Genomic DNA, 19,023 nt, shown 5'->3' with positions numbered 1-19,023 from the left:
ACCCAGTTGAGGAATTCTCAGGATTTGATGAAAGAGGTCATACCCGTAGGGGTCCAAGGCCTATAAGGACAAACATTAAGGGACCAGATGGACGGAGAAGGCCAGACTTCCAGGGATTTACTCCTGACACAAGACACACAGACACTGATGAACAATGGTTGGATAGACAAAGGCCCAATATGGAGGGTGTAAGAAATGAAAGAGGTTTTTCAGAAGATGATTGGGAAAGACATGGCAGTAGAACTATCAGACCCTTTCAAGAAGGTCCAGATGACCAGGGCCAAGAACATAGTAGACAACGTCATTGTAGTGAAAGAAATGCTTCTGGACATAGAGGACCAGGGCCTATGCAAGAAAGACCAAATATGTTATATCCAGGGCCCATAAGTGGTACAGAAAATGACTGGAATGGTCCCAGGGGACCAGGGCCAGTTCAGGATGATAGTGACATGGTGTGCTCAGAATCAGGTAGGAGACAAAGGGGAGATAATTGGAGAGAACCTGAAATAGGGAGAGGATCACCATTTTTCAGGGGAGGAGAAAGAAATCCACACAATAGAGGACGAGGCTATAATCGAGGTCGAGGGCGAAGACCAGGATCAGGCATTCAAGATCATCCTGATACAGGTAATGACTGGAGGCAGCCAGACTTTACAGGAAATATGAGAGGGCCAAACATGGAAGGACCTGGGCCTCATAGAGGTCCAGAAATGATGGATTCATGCCCAAACTGGAGAGAATTTGAGAATGAAGGCCTTGATAGAAGAGGACCAGGGGATCTAGATTTACGGCCCACGGGACCTGGAAACAGAAATTCAAACACTGAAAGTCTAGGATTCCATGGGAGAGATTCAGACTGTAGGCAGCAAGGACCTGAAAGTCATGGTGTAGACACGAACAATTCTGGACAAGGTAGACAAATTTTTGAGCCTGATTTTAGAAGGGAAAGGAGAGGTCCAAGACATCTAGGACCTAATAGAGCAGGTATGAGGGGGCCATCACCCAAAACTTCAGAGTTCCCTGGGTCTAATGGAGGGCGGCCAGGAATGGTTGATAGAGAATCTGGGCAAAGGCATCAAACAACCACTAATGAACAAAGAGGTCCTCCCCAAGTTGGTAGATTCCAGGACCCTAGTGAGCCACATTCATCACAGTTTCATAGGTCTCTAGGTCCAAGTCCGAACAATGAAGAAAAATCGTTCCCTAATTTTGATAACCCACAAAATCAACAAGCTGTAAACCCTCAAAGACACAGAGGTGCCTTACTTCCCACTCCAGCAGAAGGTCTCATACGCTTTCAAAATCCTATGATCAAGACTTCTGATGTTCTGATCACGCAGAAACAAATGGGTCACTCAAAAGACAGGTACCTGAGTAGAGGTAGACCACGGGTTCAGCAAAGTGGTTCAGTCAGAGGGCAAGGACGGGGAAGACAGAACTCTTGAGCACACTAAAGGCTGGTGTAGTAGACCACCAAAAGATACATCATCATTCTGGATGGAGATACCTAAACATAACACCCAGTGAATGTTTTTTTTCTCAAGGAGAGTAGTTGTCTTTCAATATCACATCTTACATTATAAGTTGACATGAAAATGCTCAGAGGCAGATATTTAAGTTGTGTTTTTTGTTGTGTTGATATCAAAATAGGTGTTTTTTTTATCAAGACTAAATGCCTCCTACATGCTTTAGATCTGTTGTAAATATAAGCCGATGTGCATTTCTATTGGAAATTATGTCTTCAGAAAATGTACAGTTATTGTTTTTTTCCATGACCATAGTATGTTTATGGTAGCCATCAGACAGTTATGTTCTTTCTTCGATTACAGAATGGTGTTTCATTGTTCTTTTAGAAGGCAAGAAGTAAAATAAAGCAACATACCCTTTTAAATTTGTATAATGTCTAATTTTGTGATATTGAAATTGACTCCTAGCAGTCCGATCTGTCACTTTAACTAACAAATTCACTTTTCTCTAGCAGTGCAAAAGAAGTTTGAGTGCCATTTGTGGTGTGCTAAATTATTTAAAATGTACTTTACATGGGCTAATTGGCATGTTTATAAACCGTATGGAGTCTTTCAGGAGTTTTAACAAAATTAAATGTAAAGTGTTTGTTAAAGGTTACATGTTTTATCAGATTCTTCCAAAACAGCGTTATACTTCTCAGTCAATGTGTCAGTATGAGGTTTGTGCAGGAGACGAACTTTAAAAAAGAATCACTGCTGTGACATTTATCCTGCCTGGATCTCCTGTAAGTGTGTTGCACAAAATCAAACCTGATGCATCTTCCATCTTCATGTGTGACAACATTTAAGCCCTAAATGTTTCTGTTTGGTGTTCAAAAGTAAGTTCTATTCACGTTACTTCACAGTTTTTAGTGTTAAATATAGTATAAAATGTTCCTTTATTTCGAAAAAGACATGATTACTGTCATAATGAACATTTACGTTAAAGATTGAAGGTCTTATTATTTTTGCAGATTTTGAGACCATTATGAGTATTTGTGGGTAAATATTGATACTAATCTTTTTATTGAAGTAAAGGTTGACACATACAACAGTGCAACAGTGACACAAAAGATTAATAATACAAATGTATCAGGACACAAGTAATACACTCAACAAAAATATAAACGCAACACTTTTGTTTTTGCTCCCATGTTTCATGAGATGGACTTGAAAATCTAAACTTCATTCCAGATACACAATATTACCATTCCTCTCAAACATTGTTCACAAATCTGTCTAAATGTGTGATAGTGAGCACTTCTGCTTTGCTGAGATAATCCATCCCACCTCACAGGTGTGCCACATCAAGATGCTGATCTGACATCATGATTAGTGCACAGGTGTACCTCAAACTGCCCACAATAAAAGGCCACCCTGAAAGTTTGAGGTACACCTGTGCACTAATCATGATGTCAGATCAGCATGCATGCATGAAGTTTAGATCTTCAAGTCCATCTCATGAAACATGGGAGCAAAAACAAAAGTGTTGCGTTTATATTTTTGTTGAGTGTAATTACAATTAAATTTGTACAGGTACCACTATATTTTTATAGTGTTTTTATTGTGTAACTTTGTTCAAAACCATTCGCTCTTCAGTAAATTAAATTTAGAACATTACTGTTTTATTATGTACATTGTTTTCCAGATTTTAAATAAAGTTTTGAATGTAACGGCTGTGACCCACATCTGTTCCACCTGGCGACCACCAAGCTAGCAGCTGCCAGTAAAGTAAGTAGTGATTCCAACAGAAAAGTAAAAACGATGAACTTTTTTATTTAGTGTTTAGCCCTTTCCGTATTATAAGTGATGCTTTTATAATTATGCTTTTCAATTTATTATGTTTTACACAGTTTAAACTAAATGCTAACGTCACCTCCGACATATTAGCTAACATTAGCTTAGTTAAAGTTGTAGCTTTCGTCACTATGGTTGAGCGTTTACAAACTAGTGTTATCAACTCTTTGATTGTTTGCTAGCTAACGTCGCTGCTGTATGTTGTCTTTAACCTAGTTTTTCCCCAATCTGTAGAGTGAACGATGTCATCCCTTCATTTAGCCAACAAAAACATCCATGTTTCATGCAGAGGACAAGCCCGTGGCTCCGATCCCGGTGATCCCTTCATTCACGGACACACTGAGGAGCACTGCGGACCCCAGGACTGTATGGAGGCCATATCTCACCCAGCCACGGTCATGGCTGCAGAAAATATTTCGCCCCCTACTCAGCCTATTGACATGTCGTTTTTAAGCGATGACGAGTGTCTGGTGATGCCAAGAGAAAAGACACCAACATTGTTTGGAGAGGTTCCAGATTCTGTGCTGGCCAAAATCAGAGGTGAAGAAAACCAAAGTTCATCACCTGCCAAAGGCACCACATCTTCTCAGAGGCGTCCCCTGCCAGCTGCTAGAGTCTGCTTGGAGAAGAGATTTAACACCATGTCGGCTGTCACCCCAAGGTACAGAGCTTTTCTGTATAGTGCAGTTATTTAGGTGCAAAATCTCCGCTGCACTTATTTTACTGCTCATAATTGACTTTTATCTTGATGGATTCTTTTAGTTGTTCTAATGTTCTTGACGTGTGCTGCTGACCACTCGGCCAGGTCACCCTTGTAAACTAGATCTGGATCTCAATTGGGTTTTTTTACCTGGTTAAATAAAGGTTAAATAGAAATAAAATGTTGTGTTTCAGTTTTTTAACCATACTTCAGCAGCAGTCAGCAGAGGATCAGGAGGTCATCATGCGTCCTCAAAAGCAGAAGTGGATAAAAACTGACAGAGAACATCACTTGTGCTACATTTTTGAACCTGTCGAATTTGGTCAGGTGTGTACAAACATCAGAAACCTTCATTTTAATAGATTTAATGTCTTTTATACCTTCATTTTTAACACTTGCTAGAGGACAAATGTTCAAAACAAAAATTGTTGTTGTTGTTGTATTCCAGGTTATTAGTCACGTGGTTGAACCAAACAACCACCGGAGTTTAATCATCCCCAACAGAGTATCACTCAGTCTTCACCCTGTTCCTAAAGATCATGACTCCGGTGGCGGCAGCCTAGCAGATGAGCGACAGTTAGTTAAGAATGAAAGTAAGTGAAATCTTGCTTGCTATTATACCACACTGCAAATGCTTGCCAGCCTGTGTCTAACTATCATGTGCTGCTTTTCATAGAGGAGTTGGTGCCACCTGCTGTCTCAATGAATTATTGTTGCACCCAAACCTCTCATCCAACCACCAAGGCTGCTGCAGCTGCCCAGAAATCACAGAGCAGTGCAAGAAGGACTCGACATGTGCTATTCGGCCAGCGCAAGGAGAGACACAACAGCAGGGAGAGGGAACGCAGGTGAGCAGGCACCTCTGTGTCCCTGCATGGTTTGTGACATCATACGTTTCGACATCCTGACAATATAACATATTGTTAGTTTAATTGCTTTAAATGACCTTAACGCATCACTGCAGACTGTGTCCAATATCATACACATATTATTCCACATACTGTAATAAATACTCTACATTTTGGGGTATTAGTGGTCGTCGGTAGTCGGTAACACGTGTTACAATGCACCGTGCTTTATGTTTTTTAAGCCCACAGCTGTCAGAAATCATTACTGTCAGTACATGGGTCTGTTTAGGGAGCACAGGTTTAGTTTGTACTAAATTCAGCCAAATTTACACAATGTTTCCTGATTTATAACAGGTACTGTGTTGCAATCATTCATTCACACATTTGTCAAACTCCAGCCATCACTTGGTTACTTTATGACAAAAATTTGACATAGTTCCCTGGTAGGAATATCTAGGGTTCTATAGCGCAGAAACATGTTGCTTAGTGAATGTGCAAACCTAAAATGAATCTGTAGACGTGTTCGGTTTTTCTCATTTTGTGGGTCTACCTTTACAGACACTAGATAAACACAGTTTTTCAAAGTTTCCAGGTAAACTAATAATTGTTAGTTGCTCTTCTGTACAGCAGATTGTGAGCAGTCTACAAAAAACAATAAACAGTGCAGACTCCTGCTGATAAACAGAAGAAGACCATTTCATTCTAAATTTAAGGAACTAACGGGCATTGTTATGTATATTTTTTACCTGTTCTACAGTAGTTTGCTGTAAGTCACGTCACGTCAGTGTTCAAGGACAAAGATTAAAACACATCTGTACTGCCTGTGTTGTTGTACAGGAAGAGGATCCGTCTGTACTGCGACCAGCTGAACATGATGGTGCCATTCTGCCGGTCAGATACAGACAAAGTCAACACCCTGCAGCGGACCACGGCCTTTCTCAAATGGATCCAAAAAAGATACGGAGACGCTCTTAATGAGGTGGGTTGTGTTGATTGATAACCACTTGGAACCGGCTACAAAACCCAGAGGCTGCCAGATAACAGCGTGATTGTGTCTCCTCCTTTAATTGGTGCAGCAGCAGACATTAGATGATGTTCAAACCAAATTCATCATTTGCTCATAACATTGTGTTACTGTGATGTTCTGTTTTCGTTTTACTTTTGTGTATTGCAACATTAATACTGAACCAAATGAATGTGCTGAAACCAAATCACTCCCTTTGTTTTTTCTTGCAGGAGTTTGAGAAGACCCACTTTAAAGATGATGGAGAAGTAGGTCTTGAATCCAGCTTTTCTTCAGATCAGGACGCAGTCAACCAGGATATGGACAAGACACTGAGCTTGGGTTTTGGAGCAGAGCAGTAAGCTCCCCATCGTCTCACCCACTACATTAACAAAATAAAACTTTTATCTAGTGAGGTCTGGTCATGGCATTTAGTTATTGACATTTGAAACAATTCCAATAATTTAGGAAAAGAGAGGTTCACCATTTGATATATTTCACACACAGGGGGCGCTGTTTCCCTTTGACACTGGGCAGATCTTTGCTCTCATCTTCTCTGCATCATAGCTGCAGTTTTATTATATTGGTTTGATGGATGTTTTTTTAACTGAGCTTTATTTATACAGAAGGTGACTCGGCTTACTACCCACCAGCATTAATTTATACATTTAATCAGTTTAGTGGTCGCAGTATTGCTGCTTTAACAGGTTACTGTAGTGTGTTAGCCAGACTGTTCACTTGATGTAGAGAAGAGGGATGTTTTACTGAAAAGTGGCTTTATTTGTTCTTTCTTACAACATGTCGCTGTTACTGTACATACAACAGTCCCCCACAAATAATAAATAGTATTTAAAGTCATGTATATTTAATAGTTACAGCACTGGTAGTACAGGGTGGATGTAGTTGTTGCAAATTGGCAAAAAAAAGAAAAGAAAAAGAAAATTGTATAATCTTTGCTCCTAAGATTCTTTGTGTATTTTACAATGTTTTCATTGATGCATCCACACAATTTATTTTTGAATCTCAAATCCTGAGAATCAAATTCACATGTAAGTAAAAAAACAAACAAACAGGAAAACAAGGTGTAAAAAACGACTTTTTTGCATTAATCTACACAGTTTCTGGGCGCCTGGGTATTTGTTTTTTTTTTATTCCTTTTTACAACACATACACAGCTTCTCGTCAGAGGCGTTTTGTTCCGCCTCCAGCACCTGTTTTCGTATTTTACACTGTAAGCTTGTATGCTGAGGTAACACCTGTGATTTACATAATGGGCTGTGATAAATGCACATGCACGCCAGAGACAGTCGCTGTTATCTGTTAAACAAAGTAACTGGGGCATGGAAACAAGACGTACAAAGTTTTTACACACAAATGACTCTTCATTCATTTTTCCAGTTGTTTGTTATTCAAGTGTTGTTATGTTATCGTACTTGGATCAATGGAGTTGTTCTCTTGTTTTTGTGCCCTCTGTCCGCTTTGTTTCTGGGTTTTCTCTCAGTTGTTCTGGTGTTCATGTCACTCCTGGGATGTTCCTCTGTTCCACTCAAAATGTCACACGTGATGTTACTCTTTGCATCATATCTAAATAAAGACAGTTTTTTTGCGATCACTCCCTTCCTCCATTCCGTTCTTCTTCACTTGTCGCTCTGCCTCTTTGGAGTGGATGGCGCCAGGTTGCAGAAAGTCATACGTATTAATGGTTTTTGGGGTTGGAGGATTTCCCAGCGACTGATGCTCCCTGGCAGGCTGATGTATCACAGATTCCAGGAGGTCCCTGGTGCCCAGTCCTACCTACTCTGCCAGGCTCTCCAGACTCACCTGGATCTCCTGGAGACCCATCACGACCATCTTTGACAATTCCAGGTACACCTGGAAGACCTGTGGAAAGGTAACAGAAACCGGCATCTTAGACAAGTTGAAGGTTATTCTTAGAGTTGAAGTACATGTCCTGTTTTTGGCTTAGTTTAATAAGTGCTGCCTGAGGCCACGTACCTTGATATCCTTGGTCTCCAGAAGGCCCATCAATGGCTTTGCCAGTTGGTCCTTTATCACCTTGCTCACCAACATCACCTGTTGTGAAAAGAAAACTTTTATTCTCTTGCAGTTCCATTTTGTTGGCTCACATTTATAAAAATAACCTACAGACGTCACTTTTCTCAGACGTCACTGATCAGAGCCCTAAACTGATTTTGTCTTTCATACCTCTGGGACCTGGATCTCCAAGTTCTCCTGGCAGGCCTCTGTACCCCGGTGGTCCACGTGAGCCTGGATGCCCAATAGATCCAGCAACTCCTGGCGTTCCTGGAGGCCCAGGGCGGCCGGGGCGGCCTACCATTCCTGGTGCCAGGGGCCTTCGCAGGTTAGCAGCCAGCTGTGCAATTTGATCTACAACACAGAGAGCTGACGGTGAATTCTGTCCTGCTTGTGTTCAGTGTCGCTTTCTAATTGCCTGCCACACCCTCATCAGGTTCAGCTGAGCTCCATTAGTCCCTGTGTTTTCTCACTGTGTGCTCTTCCCCTGTGTTTGTTACCAGTGTTTTTCTTCATGCTGTTTCATGCCTGGTTTTCTTCTGGATAACTCACCCTGGACTGTCTATTTACCTGGAGTTCTGTAAGTTTACCAGCTTTATTATGAGCACACACCTTTTGTTACCCTCCTGCATTTTGGTACTCACTTTCAAACGCATAACAAATTCATAACCTTTCTTTTTATTCAGCGTTAGCGCAAATTGTGTATGATAATTAAATGAAGATCTCTCACCATCGATCATTGAGCCACACAGCTCTCTGATGTGCTGCTCGCTCGCCAGTTTACCCTGAAACACCAGAGGACATTTTTAAATCTCATTCAGAGCCACCAGATACATTCACAGCTGTGTACAGAAACAAACACTTACAGGTACGCCTGTTTTTCCTGCAATTCCAGGCAGACCTTGTTCTCCTTGGAAGCCCATTAGTCCTAGTTTTCCTGGAGGCCCTCGTGGCCCGAGCTCTCCTTGTGGACCTGTCACACCCTTGGGTCCCAATTCACCTCGTTTCCCTGACTATAATAAATAACAATCATCCATTTAATCACTTGAAAACAGATCAGTTTCCTCCAAAATCATCCATAAGCTCTGTTTTGTTGACTAAATACCAACCAGGAAGTGAACTGGGTCGGCTGGGACAACGTGTGGGTGGATTCATATGGCATTGTGTTGCTTGATAAATACTCCCAACAGTAAATGAGACTAAGACAGTGAAGCTGATAAATTGTGCTGCAGCTTAATGCAACTCATCTTTCCCTTGTGGCAAACAGGCCAATAAAACTAAAGCATCTACCTATCTCTAATTAATCCTGTTAAATCTGGAATGTGAAGCTGAATCATGTGCGGGGATTCTTGACAAGTGGGCAACAGCTCAGAATGAGGCTTAAAATGTGACACAGAGGGAGTTTGGAACAAACTTAATTACACCCACACACAACATCTGATCTGTGTTTGGTGCTAACAGACATTTAAAGAAAAGCTGCTCTGCAGGATATGGATCCATGTAGAACGTCTTTGCCATGCTTACTTCTCCTTTTTGTCCAACTGGCCCGAAAGGACCCTGGGGGGGAAAAAAGATGGACAGTCTCAATCAGTCAACCTTTATTAATACCTTTTACACAGATGAAATGAACTGGAACCAAAAGAGGTGTGACAATAAAAACATTATTAGTTAGCGTGACTCTCAGAAGAATAAAAACTCAAATCTGCCAGCTTTATTTCTGCACCAAAGAACTTCGATACAAGGGTAAAGTGTGTTTTAGGCAAATGTACAACTAATTACTGCAAACAAAGCAAGGTCAGAGATATGTGAAAAACGGAGAAATTACTCACTGGTTCTCCGTTCTCTCCTGGTAAACCATCACTTCCTGCCACACCCTGAAATCACAAAAAGCACTTTAGAATAAACGGCTGAACTTTTTTAATCTGACAACTTCTTCAGCCTCTTGTACGGTGATCTCTAATAGCTGTAAAACAGGCTGTCACAGCCCACCAGTGGAGGTGAAGCTTCACCGGCTTTACTCACCATGTCTCCTTTAGCTCCAGAAGCTCCAACTGGGCCCTACAGGGTCGGAAAAAGAGAGAGTGAGAATGAACGAGGGCCATGCAGAGACGTTTTGTTGAAGGGCTGCTGAGGGAGAAGGAATGGGGGATGAGGGAAAGTGAGGTGGGCTGCTCAACGGGGACCACGGCTTGTATGAAAGCTGGCTTTGTTCTGTCCTCAGATTCTGAACAGGAGGTCGCTTTGTGTGTGTGTGTGTCTGTGTGTGCGCGCGCTCTCCTGGCTGAGTTTATACTAATAAGAGTGAGGAGGGATGACCTGGTTATTGACATACAGAGTCCTCCCATTAACACAGCAGGATCAGCCGGCATCTCTGCTGTGTCAGTGTTGGACTTTAATGAGTTAATACACAAAATATTGATCTGTTGATTACTAGAAAAAGAATAAGCAACTCTTTTGATAATCAGCATCTTGTTTTCTTGTCATAAAATGTCTTGTTTTGCCATTTTTCTGTGATACGTTGAAGATCTTTTGGAATTTTGACCTGTTCAAACATTATAGGACATTACAGTAGACTAAGAGAAAATAAGGTTTACCATCAATTGATTGACTTTATGAATGACTTTAAACTTTCTCACACAGCACTCACCCTTTCACCAAACTCTCCACGGATTCCTGTTGGTCCTGGAAGACCTGGATCTCCCAAGGCTCCTTTGACTCCCTGCATCACATCACACACAGCTGGTAAGTCGGCTTGTAATAAAATAATAAAACTCATAAAGATTACTGCCTTCTTGTGACTTACCTGGAAGCCCTTCACTCCCTGAGGCCCAGTGTTGCCCGCGGGTCCAATACCTCCCTGGTGGAAAGACACACTGTCATGTAATGCTACTAAAGAGAAAATGGTGGTTGTATGATTTGTTGTGCAGCACACTGTGTGATAATAACTCCTATTTTACCCCCCTTTTTGCACAGAATAGCATTAAATATCTGCTTTATATTAATTTAGCTTGTTATTAAAGCAGTGTACTTTAAATGTCTGATTTCTTATGACCATCTGTGCAGCAGAAAGTCTTATAATTTAAAAAATGGGGCGCAGATTATTTTTAAACGTCCTATAATAGCTGCTTTTGAAGCTTTTTATAGCAATGGTGCTGCAGCTACACGTGTGACAACAGACCATGTATGAGCTGCCCTCATTCACAGTGTAAACATGAACTTACTGCCACTCCTCTGGGACCGGCTATCCCCCTTTCTCCTGGGACACCAATGTCACCCTGAAAAGTGACAAAAGGACAGTTTAGCCAGCAGACACGCTGGAATAAGTGTCAAAGAGGCTGTCCATCCAAATGAATTCCCATCAGATACATACAGGAATACCTGGCTCTCCTGAGGGTCCTGTTTCCCCAGATTTCCCCGGATCACCCTGGTTTAAAAGAGAATGAGAGTTTCCCACCACAGTTTGAATCGGATTTTTAGGTCTTTTTTTGTTGTAATACTCACAACTTCTCCTTTTGATCCTTTTACACCAGCCTTTCCTTGCAGACCCTAGAACAAAAAAAATATAACAACAACAAATCATGAAGCATGTTGAGCAACGTCTTTACTCTGACCTTACATCTATGCAGAAAACTACAACCAGCCTGGCCTGGAGAGTAGAAAGGAAACCCCCAGGTCTATTTCATATCACTTACTGGAAGGCCATTTGGTCCTTTCTCACCAACCACCCCATGCCGTCCAGCATCGCCCTATCAAAAGACAGAATATAGTCACACCTGCTTGATTTCACAACAAACTGAAGCAGAAGATCCTTCAAGAGGAAGATGTTGTACTTACCTTCTCACCATCCAACCCTGGTGTTCCGTCTTTGCCATCCCTGCCTGGAATACCCTGTTAAAAACATCACATATGACCTTCGTTGTTCTGAAAGATGATTAAATGTGTATAATTTTGCATGAATGCACTTACAGGCTCCCCTTTGGGTCCTGCACCACCAGGAGCTCCTTTGGGACCGATTTTACCCTGTGTAAAGACACACAAACGTGTCATTGATACATCTTTTTATAAACCAAATGTCTCAGATCAATGTCTTTTACTCACAATTTCTCCTTTGGGTCCTTTGAATCCCTGTGGTCCCTTTTCTCCAGCATCACCCTGGAGACATCAGATGAAACACATACAGCTATTCATTGATGGGACCAGCCATCTATTTTGTCTGTGAATGACTAACAGACTTTGTTATAATTCTTTAGGTAATTGTAGTGCAAACAAGGAAATGCTCACTGTCTTTCCAATGACGCCGGCGATGCCAGGCTTGCCTCTGAAACCAGGGAGGCCCTGCAGACAAACCGAGGATGAGGTCAAAGGAAACGGACTGACTCATTTCTGCATGTCTGGGATTCAAATAATAAAATGTGATTATATTATAAAGTTGCTTACTCTGTCTCCCACTGGTCCCATTGGGCCTTGTAAACCTCTTAGACCACGTGGGCCCTAGAACACAGCATAAGAGCATTGTTAGGCACTTTAATACACCACAACCTGCTCAGAATGTAAATAAGAAGTATTCATATCTTCTACTGACACAGAAGTCATCACTGAAAGGATGGGGAAATTCTAACACACACCTGCAGACCCACAGGGCCGGGAATACCTGGTGGACCAGGTGGACCAGCGTCACCCTAGAGACAAAACACGGCACCATTGAAACAGCAACGTGCAACATGGAATCCATACAACTTTAAGGCAAGGGACCAAACCCCGTCCCTTGTCCATTAAACTCACTTTCTCTCCATCTTTTCCAATTTCTCCTTTGTCTCCTTTGTGCCCAGTGTGACCCTACAAGAGGTCAAACTCAGTTGAGTTGTGTGTATTTCCAGGCTTACAACGAGTGAAAAAAAACAACCCTCTCTTTACCTTGAATCCTGGCATTCCAGGGGGACCAGGAAGACCAGGAGGGCAGATTGCAGGGCACTGCAGGGGCCAGACACAAAACACTGAGGATTCTACAGTCCCTGTTTGCATTTTCAAATCACTCTTAATGCTGTTTTCACAGGGATGCGTGGCAGGAATCTTACCAGGAGGTCACCTTCAAGATCATGAAGAGTACCAGGAAGACCCTGAGAGTGAGAAAGAAGGGGGCACAAAGCCAGAATGTAAGCCGCGTTCCTTCTAATTCACAAAAGACTTACTGGGTGAATTATTGTAATGATAAGTGCACTTACAGGGGGGCCATCGGGGCCAGAAGGTCCAGGAAGTCCAGGTAGACCCTCAGCACCCTGAGAGACAGACACAAGAGCACCAGGATTACAAGAAATCTTTAGCATCTCAAGCTCAGGTAAGCTTAGATCTATCCTCTGGTTTGATGAATTGTGTCCAGAGATCTGTTTAAACGTGTGCACAGATCCACTTTTCACATTTATAGAAGGGAAAAAAAACATCACACACAAATTCAAGACATAGAAACTCAAGATATAAACAAACTCTGACCCAGTAGAAACCAGTCCATGAGCTAACATGTCCTGGGGTTATTCTTATCCTAATTTAGGGCAGTGGCCTACTGGTGGATTCCAGCTGGATCCTGTTAATAGGGCTGTTTCTGCTGCATAAGCTCGTGTAGATGTGGAAATGTAATCGACTAAATCCTTATTGATGACAGGAAGTTCAGAGTTACTCACCACTGGACCCTGCGGTCCGACTCCACCTGGCAAACCGTTGGTTCCAGGTAGTCCCTGTGGACAAAAGACAACACTGGTTGTGTGCAAAATCTCAGACATGCTCATTTTGCACATAACACAAGAATTGTTTGTAAGCAGAACATAACACCATGCTGTGTACTCACTGAAGCTCCTGGTCTCCCTCTGCCCTACGGAAGACACAGGAAGGCAAATTAAGTCACAAACACAGAGGCAATGATTGCAACATGATGAAACGCACGTCTGTTAGGCTAATGCTAATCAGAGGCCAGCTGTTGTCTGATGCTTCTTGTGTGTACAATAGTATTTGGGGTTACTTACAGGAGGTCCAGGTGGCCCAGCAGGTCCAGGTTCACCCTGTAGATAGACGAAATCATAATCAGCTTCTTTCCTTTTGAAAACTGGGGCTGTATTCACAATATAGTGGCCCAGTGGGCGGTGGTTAGCATTCACAGCTAACTGCAAGCAGTGTCGCTGCAGGCTGGCCAGGGTGCAGGGTTTGTATGACTCCCTCTGCATCTGAGTGTGTTTAATCCAGATCCCAGCATCAGACCTGCTGCTTAGGTTGATTGGTGTGAATGTGAAGGCTGTTTATCTCTGTGTTAGTCATGTGATGGACTGGTGATACCACTGCTTGGTGGCATCTTAGATTGCCAGCCTCTGTTTATTTGACTGGGAGTTCAGCAGACCCAGGTGCTGCCCTGATGGCGACAGCTGGAGCCTCCCACATGTAGCTTCAGAACTGCTCTCCAGAAAAACCTCTGTCTGGCGACATGAAAGGTTCATCCACCTGTGCTGCGCTGTATGGCTCTGACTGAGCCTCTGGATGAAGTGAGTATCGCTGATTGATGGATCCACAGTACTGAGCTGCTGTCCTGAGTGTCAGTAGTCCTGAGCCTGGCTGTGAGTGTTTAGCCTGCTAGTGAGGGCTACCATTGAACAGCTCTGTGTAGTTAATGACTGGATGGTCACTGCACAGCTTTGTGTTTCAGTTTGTGAGCTATGCAAACACTGCACATGTCGAGCTTCCTCATAAAGATCCATTTCAAACGTCTTCCCAGCATAGGTACAGAAACACTGAATCCACTGTCATCATGATATGACGACTACTGCTTTGAACAGCATGAATACAATCATTTGTACAAATCATAGAGAACACAGATTTAAGAATTATGTTTTTGCATCGCTAACGAAGGCAAGATGCAATAAACACCAGCTCAGTCTTAGTTTCCTCCATTAACTTAAAGTTAGTGATGTGAATAATGTAACGCCCCCCCTTCTTCTCTTACCCTTTGTTTACACCCTCCCAGCTGTATTTGTGTTGTCTGGGAGGTGAGATGGCAAAATAAACAGTGATGTTACACTTATTTGCTGCATTCCTCAAAGAGATGTGGTGCCTGTGTGTGTGTACCTATATACACACACACACACACACATATATATATATATATATATATATATATATATATATATATATATATATATATATATATATATATATATATATATATATATATATATGTGTGTGTGTGTGTGTGTGTGTGTGTACATATACACACACATATATATATATATATATATATATATATATATATATACATATATATATATATATATATATGTGTGTGTGTACATATACACACACACATATATATATATATATATATATATATGTGTGTGTGTGTGTGTGTGTGTGTGTGTGTGTGTGGTTTGGTGAGCTGCGCTCTTTTTTTCGCTTTCATCCTCTCTGTCTTTGTACTACTCTTCCTCACTATAAGCCACAACAGTGTGAGTAATTAGGAAGATGGGTTTGACGCCAGCTTCCTCATTAGGCTGGCTAATTAGTTGAATAGCTGGGAGGGGGTGAGAGGAGTTGGAGCTGGGGTTGGAATTGGGTTGTTATCTGTTTTCTGACTTGTGTTACAGCGGCAGCCCCTCAGTCTGTATCATCTTGTATCTTATATTCATTGTGGGGACATCACAGCCTTCCTGTTTAATCATAGAACTGAGCCACAGTTTGATGTCACACGTGTTGTAATTCCACCTTCTTCTCAGAGGATAAACGCCTGTTTCCCCTCAGCCTCAGGACAGGAGACCATCACCTCCCACAGCCTCCCAGGCTGGTGGGAAGCAGTGTGCATTCCATGCCGGATTAGGGAAGCAGCAGAAATAAATCCCATTCTGATCCCTCATTAAAAATATTCCCACCAAGAAGCTGAGCCAGCTTGACAAATTCAGGCCGACAGAAAAAAAACACAGAACTGAGATCCTCCTGACTGATGTGCAGGGTTAGCATGTGTTTATATGTCTTGCTAAGTAGCTGATTTAGTGATTAGTGTAAAGTAGGTGCAGAAAGTCTTGGTGCATCTTTAAAAAAAAAATCCAAGTCCAGGACACACTTACAGCTTCCCCGGGGGGTCCATCCTTGCCAGCAGGGCCATCAGGACCCGTCAGACCCTGAGGAGGAAGTAGAACATCACTACCATGTGCTCTGCTGCTATTTTAAATGTACAGGTGATAGCTCTGCTTGGGTTATGACGTCTGACACATCTAAACAGATGAAAAGGTGCTGTGTTGGTGTTACTTGGACACTTACATCAACCCCTGGAAGTCCGGGCAGCCCTGGCTGTCCTGGTCCTCCTGGAATTCCAGCTTTTCCTTTGGGTCCCTAGAAAAACATTTAAGAAGCATCTATAGACACAACTGAACAAATGATTTCAGCATATTTTACATGTTTTTTGTCATCATCTTTAAATTAAAAAGAAACTGTTCAAAATAAGAGTCTGAGAGTAGAAGCTGCCTGCTGAGGCTGATTTTTGGGCTCCTTGGGTGAGGTGATGATTGTGTAGTGTGATGATTTTGAAGAGCATGGAGGTGTGTATGCTTTTATTTACGTACAGAACATTTCCATATGCAGGAGAACATTTCTGTCATCTGTATTATAGTTGTATTAATATGTGGATTGGTAGAAGATCCATGATGATAATTTGAAGCACACAGTTGAACAGGATGTACCCGTTTATGTTGGAGTACTTACTGCTTTCCCCGACAGTCCTGCAGGTCCAGGTTTACCCTGTTAATGAGATGAATACGTTATATATCTTTCCATTTAAGTTGCAGGCTGAATGCCAATGTGGCTCTTTAAATTATTCTGCCACACGGACCCAAAGGCTTCCAGTGCATACAGTGTTTTATTGTATACAGCGTGTTTGAAGCAGGCAGCGGTCTCTGCCTGCCTTACTGTGCACAATGTTTAGCTTCTGCAGAGTCTGGGAATGAACAAACATCACTAAGCTGAGCCCGATGTGGACTGGTCACATGATTACAGCCTCAGTTTGGTTTGGACAGGCAGGGGGTGGGGGTGGTGGGGTGGAAGGTGCAGGGTGCAGGAAGGAGGTGCGAGCTGAAACTCTAGATGGTCTCACAGGGTTGGGGAATGTATGAATGGAGCCTCTGTGTGTCCAAACTTCACAGGAGTCACAAAAATATCCAAAACTAACCCAGTCTGGAGTTTTCTGACGTGCATCAACATCTTTTACAAATGCAATTTGTTTCTTTAAGTCACAGAAAATCTTTTCAAATGTTACAAATATTTCACCGTAACGTTTTTCTTCTGACTTAACTTCTTTAAATCCAATTTCCTCTTTTGACTTGAGCAAATAAATTCTCATTACATCATTCAATTGATGGTTTAACACCTAAAATACCAGCAAAGCCTTTAAAAGTAATAAATATGATGGCTTAAGTCTTTTGTCCAGATTTTTCAAGTTCTTTTGCTCTCACAGACTCACTCTGAGCGCACACACCTAATACCTTCCTACCTGACATCCATCATTATTACTGTCATTAAATACCTGTAGGAGGAGCTGTGGGAGGAGTCAGGTTCATAAAATCAAACTTTTAGACACATCCAGCCACATTTATGCACAAGAAAAACACGTTCTACCACGACTAACTGAGAGGGACTCCAAATTTAAAATGCACTGTCAACTGGCATATTTCTCAGGAGGCCTTGGCACAACTGTTATATATATATGTACATATAAATACAGTAAATTCTCATTGACTCCAAGCTAAGTGCAGACATCACTGTAGTCAGGTCAACTCACATCAGTGCCATCCTTCCCTGGAGGCCCTGGTGGTCCTGGTGGACCAGCAGATCCTCTGGGGCCTGGCCTCTGTAACAGAAAAGTAAAGTCAAGTATTTGTAAATGTTTAAATAATGAATACAAATGTGTATTTGCAATGAAGTGTGAAAGTGGTATATTTTGGCACTAAGAGTAATATTTAATAAAAAGAAATAAAAAGGATGCAATGAGAGAATCACGTCAGTTATTTCATAATTCCAGATGTTTCACCAATATAATCCCAACACCACGGACAGCATGATGTAAATATGTGCGCGTAAAACGCTCCAAATCTCCAGTTACGCACAGGAGGAAATGCGCGGTGGATGTATACGGTATTTACAGCTACATGAAATCACACAATAAATGAGTAGCTGCTTATTATTTAACAAAATAAACGAGGATTTTTCCAAATATGCTGCAGAGTTTATCTCAGGGAGGCTGAGTGAACAAAGGTGGCATTGTGCGCACTGCGCTCCAATCCGTGCATTCCACAGGTTCAGGAAAACATAACCTCCGACTACTTCAGCAGCGAGTGTGAAAGGTACAGCACCTGCACACAATCACGCTCCCATGGTGGCGTAACAATGGGCCCACAGAGCTACACACAGAATATATCACAAGCTTTACAGGCGCACTGTCAACAGGAAATTATCACCTATTAGGTCAAAACCTAAAGCTGATGTAAAGTCGCCATCTGCGGCTCAGATACAGCAAAACACCATTATTGACTGAATGCTGCCACAAAACACTCCAAACACCAACATCCAGAAATGATGCAGAAAGAAAAGGAGGCATCACTTGATAAGTCTCACCTGAGCGGAGGATGACGCCAAAAGCTGGCACAGTAAGAGCACCCAGAGAGCAGAGAACGCCGCCATAGCTCTCTGCTTCACCAACCCGAGTATATGCGGAAAAAGGTCAAATCCCCGGTTCCCGGTCCTCTCTCGCTCCCCCCCAGAGTCCGCAACGGAGCCTTCCTTCACCTCGCCGCGCACAGCTCCTGAATGGCTTTCTTTCTGGTTCCAGATAAACCCGAGCCTCCAGTCGAAGGGGCTGAACTCAGTCTAACACAGTGCACACAGGGGTGAGGGGGGTGAGGAGTGATGAAGAGGGGAATCCGTTTCGGACACCAAAAAAGTGGGCTGAGCTAAAAATGTTTAAAAAAAGTCTACAAAACCAATTAGAAGCTGAATGAAGTGAAGAGTGGCAGCAGGTCTGTATATGCAGCCAAATGATCAATGAGTTAATGGACTGTAAATGCATTTAAATAGTATGTCATGTCAACCAGTGACTCTAAAGCTAATGTGCTGAAT

General features: G+C 42.2%; 2 protein-coding genes across 4 annotated transcripts; one reads left to right on the top strand and one right to left on the bottom strand.

Annotated features, from left to right (window-relative positions):
* The first annotated feature begins 3,024 nt into the window (after positions 1 to 3,024).
* On the top strand, positions 3,025 to 6,980 carry LOC114438139 (transcription factor-like 5 protein). Of its 3 annotated transcripts, none has more exons than XM_028409280.1 (8): positions 3,025 to 3,236; positions 3,564 to 3,963; positions 4,197 to 4,329; positions 4,451 to 4,595; positions 4,679 to 4,850; positions 5,688 to 5,829; positions 6,087 to 6,218; positions 6,265 to 6,980. In XM_028409280.1, the coding sequence occupies exons 2-7, from the start codon at positions 3,671 to 3,673 to the stop codon at positions 6,213 to 6,215; spliced, it is 1,014 nt and encodes a 337-aa protein (XP_028265081.1). In that variant the 5' UTR covers positions 3,025 to 3,236; positions 3,564 to 3,670; the 3' UTR covers positions 6,216 to 6,218; positions 6,265 to 6,980. The 3 variants fall into 3 exon arrangements, with proteins under 3 accessions (XP_028265081.1, XP_028265080.1, XP_028265082.1); XM_028409279.1 differs by having other exon boundaries at positions 3,537 to 3,963; XM_028409281.1 differs by lacking the exon at positions 3,025 to 3,236 and having other exon boundaries at positions 3,883 to 3,963; positions 4,219 to 4,329.
* On the bottom strand, positions 6,943 to 18,780 carry col9a3 (collagen, type IX, alpha 3). The gene is made up of 32 exons (XM_028409282.1): positions 18,523 to 18,780; positions 17,690 to 17,758; positions 16,618 to 16,653; positions 16,177 to 16,248; positions 15,984 to 16,037; positions 13,902 to 13,937; positions 13,727 to 13,750; positions 13,563 to 13,616; positions 13,110 to 13,163; positions 12,963 to 13,004; positions 12,802 to 12,858; positions 12,670 to 12,723; positions 12,513 to 12,566; positions 12,325 to 12,378; positions 12,169 to 12,222; positions 11,986 to 12,039; positions 11,854 to 11,907; positions 11,722 to 11,775; positions 11,580 to 11,633; positions 11,389 to 11,433; positions 11,258 to 11,311; positions 11,109 to 11,162; positions 10,691 to 10,744; positions 10,535 to 10,606; positions 9,910 to 9,945; positions 9,717 to 9,761; positions 9,412 to 9,444; positions 8,754 to 8,900; positions 8,618 to 8,672; positions 8,059 to 8,241; positions 7,849 to 7,926; positions 6,943 to 7,734 (listed from the first exon to the last, which is right to left on the bottom strand). Exons 1-32 carry the CDS (start codon positions 18,586 to 18,588, stop codon positions 7,550 to 7,552), a joined length of 2,037 nt encoding a protein of 678 aa, XP_028265083.1. The 5' UTR covers positions 18,589 to 18,780; the 3' UTR covers positions 6,943 to 7,549.
* Positions 18,781 to 19,023: the final 243 nt, after the last annotated feature.

The sequence above is a fragment of the Parambassis ranga genome, chromosome 7, assembly GCF_900634625.1.
Source record: "Parambassis ranga chromosome 7, fParRan2.1, whole genome shotgun sequence".
Classification (NCBI taxonomy): domain Eukaryota; kingdom Metazoa; phylum Chordata; class Actinopteri; family Ambassidae; genus Parambassis; species Parambassis ranga.
Note: the sequence above shows the minus strand (reverse complement) of the source record. Positions and strands in the feature narration are given on the sequence as shown.